The 11906-nt window shown below is 55.6% G+C and overlaps 1 protein-coding gene across 1 annotated transcript; it reads right to left on the bottom strand.

The window, feature by feature from the left end:
* Positions 1–2530: 2530 nt before the first annotated feature.
* Positions 2531–11816, bottom strand: ZBTB39 (zinc finger and BTB domain containing 39). The gene is made up of 2 exons (XM_026659280.2): positions 11748–11816; positions 2531–8166 (listed from the first exon to the last, which is right to left on the bottom strand). The coding sequence occupies exon 2, from the start codon at positions 8069–8071 to the stop codon at positions 5936–5938; it is 2136 nt and encodes a 711-aa protein (XP_026515065.1). The 5' UTR covers positions 8072–8166; positions 11748–11816; the 3' UTR covers positions 2531–5935.
* Positions 11817–11906: the final 90 nt, after the last annotated feature.

Genomic DNA, 11906 nt, shown 5'->3' with positions numbered 1-11906 from the left:
GAAAGTGGCTTGCCTGATGTCACATGTGCAGTTTGTGACGGAGATGGGAAATGAATCCAGATCTATCCATGTAGGGCGTCATACTGCCGCCCATCCCCGTAGCATCTGGGTGGATTCCACGTAAAATCAGCAGCAATAGAGAAATCCCTGTAGCGTCTCTGGCATGTCTCCCAAAGCTCCCTGGCGCAGCTCCAGCACCATCTCTCCCGCAGTTTTACGGAACGGGTCTGGGTTAGTGAGAAGAGGCGGCAAAGAGCTTGCCCGTCCTCCCTGACGTCTGAATCTATTTAACTGGCAGGCGTGCTAGAGCGAAGCCAATTGACTTTCGGCTCATTGTCTCCCACACACGGCAGCCCTTCCACAGAGAAGACGAACGCCTGGGTTTTCTCCAAGAAGCACTCGAGACGACTCTCTCGGGGAACGGCTGCCTCATTTGTTTGCATCAGCTGAACAACCAGTTCGTTCTATCCCTGAACCGAGAAGGCAGACTTGTCCCTAGAGAAAGGAATGTGCCTCTTGAAAAGACCAGCATCATCCGCTCGTTAGTTTGGTTTGCCAACGGGAAGAAAACCAGCAGGCTGTCTGGGCCTGATTTACAATGACAGTAACTCTGGCAGCACATAGGGGCCTAAACGCAGGTATAAATGACTCCTTGAGAATCCCCCCGGGGCAATATAGAGCTGATGGAAGGGCCCTTGGCATAGGGGATGAATTGGGGGATGACCAGACTATACTGCACCATGGCCATTCTCTGCTCCCCAGATGATATTGGAAGCAGAGTTTAATTTAGAACAGCCCTAAGGCCAGGCAGAGTGCAGCAGAATTACCTGTGATCCTTGACCTCTGCCTCTGCCCTGGGCCCAGGAAAGGGGTAACTGAGAATCAGGTGTGGGACCCACGCAGTGCTTGACCAGAAAGGCCCGAACTTCCACCTGCAGATTAAAACTGATAAACAAAAAGACGCAAAGCGCAAGCGGTGGCTGTTTTCCATTTTATTATTCTAAATAAAAACCACACTTTGTGCTGGATGATGAAGTATAAAAGAATCCGATGTACAACGATTTTAGACATCTACTATTTTGGGTGGCGGGAAAAGTTTACAAAATATACAAAACTTTACAGCAAATAGATAGTAACCACTTAAATATCAGGTCAGTACCTACTATTAACTTAATGAAAAGGTTAGACAGTAATTACAACTCGTTTTTCTGCTTCATTTTTTTTTTTTTAAGAGATCTGGATCCTTCGAGAGAGGGGAGGAATGAAAGCAAACCCCGTTTGTGTTTCAGAAATACAGAGATCAGTCTCAGAAGATTACGTTCTCCATTGGGACACCGCTGCCTTTTGGTTAGAGATGGGCAGCTTGCTTCAAGCTCCATTAGTGTGGCAGGCCCCTGGGATTAAACAGAACCCTACAATGCAGCTTGGATCGTTGACAACATGTTGTCCTGTTACAAGCCCCTGTTTCATCCCCAAGGATCCCAAAGCACTTTACAAACAAGAATGAAACCTCACACCCTCCCCCATGTGAGGTAGGTATTTCTTAGTGTCCCCCATGTTTACAGACTGGGGGGTAACTGAAGCAAGAACACACGCGGAGCCAGTGGAAAAGCTGGGAACAGAGCCCAGGGGGTCTCTCTCCCAGCCCCCTGTATGGTCTACCAGACAATACTGTTACCTTTTCCCACGATAAGTAGCGTTTTGCTTCTGAAGTGGGGCCAGGGCATGAATAACTGTTAGGCAGTAAACCAGCACTGGAGCCAGCTCTGTGAGCCGGGGGCATCAGCAGGACATGTCTGGCGTGGGAGACACGGAGTTTGGACTCTAGCCCCAGGGATCAGAGCAGCCTGCTCTGGTTTCAGAGTGAAACCATGAGAGAGACTCCTTCTGTCTCTGGACCCCACCTAATCCTGCCCTCCTGATACACAAAGCAGCATGGACATTGCTCGTGAAGACTGCTTGATCTCCTAGCCTGGCTGGCAAGACCCAATGGTAGCCCCATGACAAAGGGGAGGCAGAAAACTGAATGGTAAAGATGGTGGCACCAAGCAAGGGAAGACACCAGGACCTGTTGCAGATTGGTCATCGTGTCTGGGGTTAGGGCCTCGCTCTAAAACCCACCAAAGCCAGCAGAAAGGTTCCACTTGACTCCCATGGAGTTTAGGGCTGACACATATTGAGGAAGGGCACTCCGGGGGATGAGGGCTGGATCCTGCCCTTGGATCCCCAGGCCGGGAGGGAGAGCCCAGGTTTTGGCCTCATCCCAATTCGGAGAATTCAAGGAGGAGAAACTAAGGGACTGAACTCGTGACAGTGTTTTGCAACTCGGAATTTTTTTCACTTCCACAACCACACACGTCAAATGGCTGCCGCTCTCGGAGTGTTTTGAGGGAGAACGTGAACGGGTCATAACCCAGGGAAGAGCCAAAGACAGAGGTGGGCAGGGATCTGAGCTCGGGCTGCTCCCCCTTCCTCGACACACTGGTTACATCTACACTATGAGCTGCGGAGCCATCGAAGCCCGGGTAGCGGCAGCCTGCCTTAGCCATGCCAAGGAAATACCCATCAGTTTCAGATGGCTCCACGGCTACCTCAATGAGTTTGTGTACACAAAGGGGGACTCACACCCCTAGCTCGTACTGTAGACGTAGCCACAGACCGGAGTAATGACAAAGGGGCAGGCACCAGCCTTCCCTTCCCCTGACCTGGGGCAGGGTGTTGCTTGCCCGTTAGTGTTTCAGTGTCCAAGCGTCTCTCTCTTTTTTGGTTTTTTTGCCGCAAAGGCTTTTGCTTCACTGCTTCGATTCGGGTCTGCAGAGCTGTAACCGTGGGGCAGGGCCCCGCAGCGTTCCACACAGCTTCTGGGACATGTCAGAATGATGCCCGGATAGCTGCCTGCACCCAAGCCTGCTTACCTCTTTGAAAACCCTTCGTAGCAAACCCCAGACTGGTTCAGACCTGCAGTCCGTTTAGCCAGCACCAGGTGGTGCAGGGAAAGGCGTCCGACACCCCCTCTACGACAATCAGGGGTTAACCTGTTCAGTTCGACATGAAGTCAGAAGTCAACCAGTGCTAACAAAGTTCGGGGCAGATTTAACCAAGAACTAGAATTCTGTCATTTCAACATCCGCTTCCTCTTTCAAACACCTTCCCTGGAGGGCCCTATCCAGGGGCTGGGTCAAGCTTGGGGCCTCCCAGGGATGTCTGCATACAGCACCCCTTAAACTGGTTAGCATGACACAGACCGCGGAGGGCAGATCTCAGACGATGGTCTCGCCACCACTGGCTTTTTTCAGTGCCACGCGGTTTGACTGGGGCAGCAGTATTTGAAAGCGCACGTCAGGGCAGAGGTCAGCAGGGGTCCTTCTGCTCCGGAGCTATGGTTGGTTCCCCGGGTGAGCTCTGGCTCTGCCTGGAGGAACGCAGCCAGATGCCTTCAGGGCTCTGTCTCCATCCCCTGCACTCACATGCCCTGAGGACGTGCCGATGGGGGCGTTAAACCTCAACACTGAAACAACCACCATTAGCTGCAGACGGGAAGGGATTCTGACGACCGTGCTAAAACGCAGGAACTTCCAAATGCGGCCAGGGATTCTGCCTTCCTGGAGATCCCACCCCAGCCCTAGAGCGCAAAGTCCGACTGGCGGAATCGGTACCGCGCCTGACTCTAATCAACAGGAGATGAGCAAGAAACTTGCTTCATTCCCCAGGGCTCCCGGCACAACGCCCTCGCCCCCTCAGACCGCACGCTCCTGCCTCCCTTGGGCACCCTCAGTCATCATGGCCCCCCCGCAAACCGACTCCTGGCGCGCTAGGCGAAGCGAGCGGCCTCTGCTTATTGCTCGCTCCTCATCCCACCCTTTATCACTAGTGTTCGTTTCCCAGGGCCCAGAAACAGAGAGCAGAGTACGGAGAAGGACGACACTGTAGGGCTGTTATTGCACCTGGGAGTGGGGGGCGGAGAGGGGGGGTTTCGAAAAGGAACGTGAGGGGTCATTTCCCTAGGATGCTACATAATACTCATAAGTGCTCTTCATCTTCAACACGCTTTACAGACATTAACCGGTTAATCGTCACCACGCTCCAGGGAGGTAGGTAGGTACCACAAGTATTACCGCCCCCATTTTACAGATGGGGAAACTGAGGTGAAGCGACTTGCCCAAGGCCACAATGAAGTTAGTGTTAGCAGTGGGGTTCGAACCGAGGAACGCCTAGCCCCCAGGCCAGACCAACGCCGCTTCTCTGCGGGTGTCCACACTGCAGCGGTACCGAGCCTCCCAGCCCGGGGGGACAGACTCCCGATGGTTTTGCTCGACCAGGTGCACTAAAAATAGCAGCGTGGATGTTGCGGCACTGGTGGCGGTTCCAACTAGTCACCCGAGCTCAGACCCGGGGCCTGCCTGAGCCACGGCCAGTGCCGCAATGTATTTTTAGCCTGCTACCTCGAGCGAAGTCAGCCCATTCCAGCTGCAATGTGGCAGAGAGCAGCTCCCTGGGTGGGGAGAGGCTGGCAGAGCGTTCAGAGTGTATGGAAGTGCAGGAGCCTGTCCACAGGTTCCCGTGGCTTCAAGCCCCGAGCGCTTCCAGGTTATGAGGTAGTACGAGTCACCTAGGCTGCTACATATGTCATTTTCCTGCCTTTCCACTCCCCGCCCCAGGGCAGTAACGCTGGAAAAACCACCCCGAACCCCACCAGCGGGCACGGTGAAAGCAGAAGGGGCAAACTTACGCTGGCACCGACTACGTCCTTCGATAGAAACCACGTCACAGACGCGGTGGCCGTTCCATTACCGCGGGGTGGGGGGGCTAACCCTGTAGCGGGGAGAACGCTCCTCCTGCAAAGACACCTTCCCAGGAGTTAAGGCAACGGTTTCTCTTCACCCTCATCCTAGAGGGCTTTGCACGGGCCCTAGCACCATTCGCACAGGGATGTCCGATGCTCTCCACACCCCAACCCCCAGACTGCTGCGCTACTGACTTAGGGAGGGCGGGGTGAGCTACAGATCTGTGCCCCGGCATCGTTAACGTGCTACTGCAGGCCGCAGAATCCCAGGACTTGGAGGGGATGATCTCCGCTAAAAACATTTCTCTTCGGTCTGGGTGGGAGGGCAGGGGGGAGAACAAGGGCGAAACCAGCCCTTCTGCCCGCGTTTGCTACGTGCTTCCCCGGCTCAGTGACTCTGCAGAGGGGGTAAATTGTTCCCTCCTGACAAGCTAGCCTAGTTTATGGAGAGAGACCTCCTCTTTTCTCCAAAGAAGCTCTGCCCCTGAGCTTGGGCTGCTCTGGGACTCCTTCATTTCCCTGGCTCTCAAATGTGACTTTTCAACTTCAGAAGTGGTACGAGGGGGTGGGGGTGGAGGAGGGAACAATCGGCAACTGCGGCCCTGGCTCAGACGGGCGGCTAGAAGTTGCACTAATCCCCCTTTCAAGCACCGAGCCGAACTCCTGGAGCGCCCCCCGTTGCCTGCCAGCCCCCCCACCCCCAAGGCCAGACTCTGCTTTGTTCCTCCCAGTAGCAGCAAAGCCTAGAAGAAAACCAACTAGTGTTTCTGTGTCCACCACCTTCCCGTCCCGGCTCTTCTGAGGCTGGCTGTCAGGGTAATAGCAGCATAAATCGAGGTGTGATCTCAAACCGCGGGAGGCCAGGCTAGGGTTAACCCGCTCGACATTTATCAGATCCAAACCCCGGGAAGAAATGCCAACCCACGGAACTCAGCGGCCTCTAACGGGACTGGAGGTAAGTAAAGAGAACGGGCGTCTTGGTTTACCTCACGTGCTGTTAACTTGAAGGACGCCGACAGAAAAATCCTGAGGCAAGGCCAAAAAAAAAAGGAGAATTCCATCCACAACGTCCGACCGTTAAAACTGGGGGGGGAAAAAAAGTCACCACTTTGTAATTAGTGTTTGCTCCCCCATCCCACCAGCGCCGCCCAATCAGCTGTCTGTGTTTTTCTCCGCGTCTTTGGAATGGATTATGTACATGAACGTCTGTTCGATGGTGAAATCGGGCGGCAGGCTGCCTTTGTGGACACCGACGTGCTTGCTCATGAGGTTTAAGGTGGAGCTGTAGTGTCCACACACAGTGCATCGGTACATGAGGGCCCCCGAGTGCGTCTTCAGGTGGCACTTGATGGTGGAGCGGCCGCGGAAGAATTTGTGACACACTTTGCACTGGTAAGGCTTTTCTCCCGTGTGGATCCTCCGGTGGTAGTTGAACTCGCTCGTGTGGGCAAACCTCTTCCCGCAGACCTTGCAGCTGTACTTACTGTTTCCTGGCTGGTTCTGCAGGGCCAGGTCCTCGCTCAGGAATTCCTCTGGCAGCTTCCTCTTCTGGAGGGCTTGCTGCTGGAGCCGGTCTCCGAAGCTGGGCCGGACCACGTCCAGGCCGCCGCCGCACTTGTGCTGGCTGACGTGGTAGCGGTAAGCCGCTTCCAGCTTGAAGCTCTGGCTGCAGAAATGGCACCGGAAGAGAGCCTCTTCCATGCTCTGATGGACGGCCATGTGCTTCTCCAGCAGATGCCGGTCCACGAAGCTGTTAGCACAGATGGAGCAGGAGAAGACCGAGATGCCCAGGTGGGACAGCGTGTGCCACATCAGGCTGCAGAGGTTGAGCTGCCGCTGGTCGCACACGCCACATGTTTGGCCTTTCAAGTTCATGTGGTCCAGGATGTGGCCCCGGACGGTGTGGAAATCTTTGGCCAGTGGCTTCCCGCAGGCGGTGCATACCAGCTCCGAGCCGGGCCCTCCACCAAACAGGTTGATCTTGATGGGCAGTGGGTCGCTGGGGTGGACGATGACGTTGTTGTCGAACACGCCCTCTCTCCGGTGGAGGGTGAGCTGCCATTGGGTGAAGAACTTGGTCTCACACATGTCGCAGGAGAAGAGGAAGATCCCAATGTGGGACAGGACGTGGGTGACCCGGGAATTCCGGTCCTGGAAGTGGGTCTCGCAGACCTTGCAGTTGCCGGTGAGCAGGTCCACGTGGTCCCTCGCATGCTGGCGGATCAGCTGGATGTTGGGTTCCAGGACCTTCTTGCACACCTGGCAGGGCATGGCCTTGCTCTCCCGGCTGTCGTTCTCAAAGGCCAGCTCCTCCTCGCTGTCGTCGCTCAGCTCGATGACCTCCTCCACCGGGCCCAGCTCTTCGCTGGCGTCTTCGAAGTGCAGCTCGTCCGCCCCTAGGTCCTCCAGCTGCAGCTCATCCATCTGCCCGAAGCCCTGGTCTTTGGAATGGTCACTGTTGCTGGGGCAGGAGTTGCTCCCGGTGGAGATGTCCAGCGAGGTGTCAGCTGCGAAAAAGCTGGTCTTGCTAAAGTCCCCGTTGCTCTGGATCTTATAGGGCTGGCAGGTACTTGCAGTGGTTTGAACGGCCATGTTGACGTTGCCCAGGCTGGGTTGAGACACCACGTTGGTGGCAGAAGCAAACTGCCCCGTCAGTTCCTGCTCTTCTGTCTTTGGAGGTGGTTGATGCATCAAAGGCAGGTTATGGCCGGCTTCACTCATGGGATTCCTGTCATCCTCTTTGTAACCACCTGCCACTTCCCCGTGCAAGATGCAATTCCGCTCAGAGCCAAAGTGCTCCCCACTGCTCCGGAGTTCACCCAGGGAATGGTTTGGTTCTGTCGCCGTGCCGCCCAAAGGGCCTGAACGACCTTCTCCCGACCCAGAGGGCTGCTTGGTAACAGCTGAGCTCTCCAAGTCGGGGAAGGTGGAATGACAGGCCTTGAGCAGATCGTCCATGCCCAGCCTCTCCGCCACCTCGTATATGACGCCCACGTTGATAAGGTCCGTGAAGAGCTCAGACGTGTAGACGAAGCTCAGGATCTTCTCAAAGTTGGCCGGCGTGATGAAGTCCACCACGTAGGTCCTGGCGGCGTCCAGCCCCGTGTTCAGGAAGAGGTTCTGGAAGTAGCCGGCTGCACAGGCCAGCACCGCTTTGTGTGCGGCAAAGGAGCGGCTCCCCACCACAATGGTGACGTCGCACATGGTTTCCGACAGCCTGCACTTGTTGAGTTCCTTCAGCAGGTTGTTGGGGTGATCGGTGCTGTGTAGCTTGATCCTCATGCCCATCTTAGCAGTTGCTCAAGAGTCCCTCCTTCTGGTCAGCTTCTTATTCATTCGTTCGCCAGGCACTTAGCATCCAGCAGCTGGCTGGGCGAGGGGCTCTGAAAAAAGGAAAACGCAAGAGTTTACACGTCGGACTCATCGCCGGTTTGCGGTGAAACGTCCCAGCATGTTTCACGCTTGTGTAAGAAGTAACCAGGGAACAAGGCGGCTGCATTGGTGGAGATTCTCTCTCCAATTACCCATTCAAAAGATACAGAGAGGTGAGGGGGCATGTCACAGCTGAAAGGACAGAGAGAAGTGGCTGCATCCTTGCTACTCCCCTAAACGGGAGTGTGTAATTTGGCATAACGATTATGATGTCGGGACTCGAGACCTGCTGAATTCTATACACACACATAAATTCTTTAGGTTTTTAAGACCAGGTTAGACAAACGTGCCAGGGATGGTCTTGGTATCCTTAATCCTGTCTCGGCACGAGGGGGCATCCTCTCGAGGTTCCTTCCAGCCCTACATTTCTAGGATTTCATTCTGCGTAGGTTCTTAACGCTGACCTCATCACTAATATCTGGTCCACTCTTCAAAGCTAGGTTGATGTAGGTTAGGTGCTCAGAGGTGTGAAAAACTCACGCCTCTGAGAGCCATCAAGGATTCTGCCTCTTGGAGAGGTGGACGAACAACAGCGATGGAAACCCCCCTTCTGGGGCAGTAGGAAGCATCTACACTACGGTGCTACTGCGCTGTAGCTCTGCTGCTGTAGCACTTGCAGTGTAGACGTGGCTTGAGTGTCTTCCAGTTCTGCGTTAAGTGACATGTCTAGCACCTAAATTTTGCTCTGTACAATTTAGAAGGTATAAAGATACCGATGGAATAAGGAAGCAGTGAAGGGTTAAGGATTTCTTTTTCCCCTCTCGTGAGAGGCACATACTAGATATTTTTTTCTAATGCTTTGACTACACACAAACTGGCTCTGATCTCAGTTAAACCAGTGAAACGTCTGTATGTAGACAACGCCTAAGGAATGACTACTTTTCTTATCTCGCTGAGATCCAAAATACCCCCGGGGCAATTCACACTTCACCATCCGAATTGGCAGAAGTTAAAAATACAAGAACCACCACCACAGAATAGACTAGTGGTGCAGCGAGTCTGGTATCTCACCTGAGGTTCATGAGTGACCCTAGTTTAAGATCTTGCAGCAACACAAGGAATAAAAAATAAAAGTTTGCAACTTTAAGAAGCATGTGAAAAACTTTGAGCAGGTTCTCTCCTTCACTTCCTGTGTCTGAGCAATGCTACAGCTATTATTAAACATTGTCAGCTCCCTGCCGCAAAAAGCAAACCAGGGAGTAAACACAACAAGCAACCCCCAGGTAGCCCCCCGGCGGAGTCCCTTTGATTGGCCTAGACGAGAGAGGCTCAAATAGGGGCTCAAGTCAAAGGTGCAAAAAGACCAAATAAAAACCCTTGCTACGAAAAGTAACGTACTTTGCCAGTCACTATCTGAGCTCCTGTTTCTATAAGGGTGTCTCTGTCTCCCAGCACGACTTCCCTAGCAGTTCTGTAGTAGCCTCAGTAGCTATCTTTATAAATCCGCAACCTGGATCGCAGACTCCTACCTCGCTGGCTGTGCACTCACTTCTGTAGGTCTCTTCATGCCATTACTTCTGCCCACTGAGTATCTCCAGATCCTCCCCCTGCCCCAACACACTTTCGTTTGCCAGGTTGGATCTCATGTCAGGTCTTGCCCCAAGTTCTAAACTCTTTAAATCTCTTTGAATTATTTCTCTGCTCTCACCGGCATTTGCAACACCTTTCTATGTAGTATAGCCTGCGATTGTCCGCCGTCTTTCCGGACCATCATTACAGAAGACTGGACTTGTGATACCAATCTCTGCAAGACCCAACCAGGCCACTCCAGCTCAGCCTGCACCCCCTTTTTGTTTATGAGCTGTTGGACAGTTTTCAAATCGGACAGACTACCAGTATCGAAACGTCTCGCTGGCAGCAGCACGCTTTGAACCTCAGCCCTGCCAGCCTGTTCTCAATTTTTCCAGGACACCAAAGGAGACAAGAGGAAGATCCAGATACGGAGCGGGGAGGCGACACAGGGAGTCCAAGGTTGCTTCAGTTTAGAAGCAGCGAAAGAGGGTGTCCCAGTTTGCAGACTCTTAGCCCCCGGGGGATTTTCTTAAATAGGGAATCTTGGAAAAGGAAAAGAAAAGCCACCCTGATCAATAATTTATCAGGGAAATGGGAGATCAAGGGGGCTGCTCTGTTTGGATCTCAGAGCATGCGATGCTACCCCTGAACCTAACGGGGTAGGTCACCCCAGACCCCATTAATGTTGCCTATAACAGCTGCTTCTCCTGCTTTGCACATGCACAGCCTGGGGTTTGCCTGTTTATTATGTGCTTTTCTTCCCTCTGCTAGCGAGTGAATACCCCAGAGGCCAAAAAAGGGGATGGGGTCCTCAGGATAAAGGGGGGAACAGATAGGGGGAGGGGGAAAAGATGAAGGGGGGCTGCCTTCTATCATGAGGGGTGGGAAGAGAGGGAGTAGGGAAAGCGGGAAGATGGGGTGAGCCACCCGGGCTCTCCCCCTTGGTGTACGTGTGTCGGGGGGGAAGGGGGGGATAGGGGCTCTTCTCCATCGCAGGGCTTGGGGGGGATGGATGAAAGGGGGGGAAGGGACATGGCAGGGGAATGGGGCAATCCAGCAGGAGGCAGACAGGGCGAGAGGGGGGCTCTTTACCAGGGATGGGGGGAGGGATTTGGAGGATAAGGGGATTTTGGGGGCTGGCGTGCCCATAGGTGGGGGGTTGAAAGCAGTAGGTGGCTGGGGGGAGGGGGAGAACTTAGGAGGGGGCAGAGAGGGCAAATGAGGCGTCCCCTATCCAGGGAGTTGGGGTCCCCCAAACAGGGAGGGAGAGCCCCACATGCGAGGTAGGTGCAGAGAGATCCCCAGGCGAGAGGCGGAGGAGTCCCTTGCGCAGGGGGCGGGGGTGTCCCCTACATAAAAGGGGAGCAGAAGCGGGACGAGGATGGCGGGAGAGGATCCCCTACCCGAGAAGGGAACGGAAACGTCGAGTCCCTTATAGAGGGAGGGGGAAGACGGGGTCCCCGATACAGGGGTGGGGAAGACAGGCCAGACAGGGATCCCTGTACACAGGGAAGGGGGAGATGGGGGAGGGAAGGGGGATGGGGGCAATATAGGTCCCCTGCGCAGGAGAAGGGGGGATCCCCTATACAGGGGACAGGGATCCCCTAGACCACAGGAGGGCAGAAGGGGGGTCCCCCATTTGGGGAGGGGCGGGGGTCCCCCATTCGGGAGGACAGAGGGAGGGTCTCAGGGGGGCGGGGCCTCATTCGGGGGTCCCTCATTCAGGGGGAAAGAGGGGGGGTCCCATGGGGGCGGGGTCCCGCGGGGGGAGGGGGCAGGGGGGGTCCCGCGGGGGGCAGGGCGGGTGGCAGAGGGGGGGTCCCACGGGGGCAGGGGGAATGGCGGGGGGGCAGGGGGCTCCCATGGGGGCGGGGTCCCGCGGGTGACAGAGGGGGGGTCCCATGGGGGGCAGAAGGGGGGTCCCACGGGGGCGGGGGGGTCCCGCGGGTGACAGAGGGGGGGCGGGGGGGTCCCGCGGGGGGAGGGGCGCAGAGGGGGGCGGGGCGGGGTCCCCCCTTACCCGGCCGGCTCCCGGCACCAGCCCCGCTCGGCTCCACACAAAGGCTCCGACCCCCCCGCTCCGTCCGCCCGGCCCCGCCGAGGAGGCGCCGCGCCGGGCCCGGCAAGAGGCTCCATCCGGCCCCGCGCAGCGCCCCGAGCCCGCCCGGCCCAGCGCCGC

The sequence above is a fragment of the Terrapene carolina genome, unplaced genomic scaffold (genome assembly GCF_002925995.2).
Source record: "Terrapene carolina triunguis isolate 2854851 unplaced genomic scaffold, T_m_triunguis-2.0 Scaffold616, whole genome shotgun sequence".
Lineage (NCBI taxonomy): Eukaryota > Metazoa > Chordata > Testudines > Emydidae > Terrapene > Terrapene triunguis.
Note: the sequence above shows the minus strand (reverse complement) of the source record. Positions and strands in the feature narration are given on the sequence as shown.

Coding starts and splice junctions, on each gene's coding strand:
- ZBTB39 (XM_026659280.2), bottom strand. CDS start 8,071: ATGGGCATGAGGATCAAGCTACACAGCACCGATCACCCCAACAACCTG.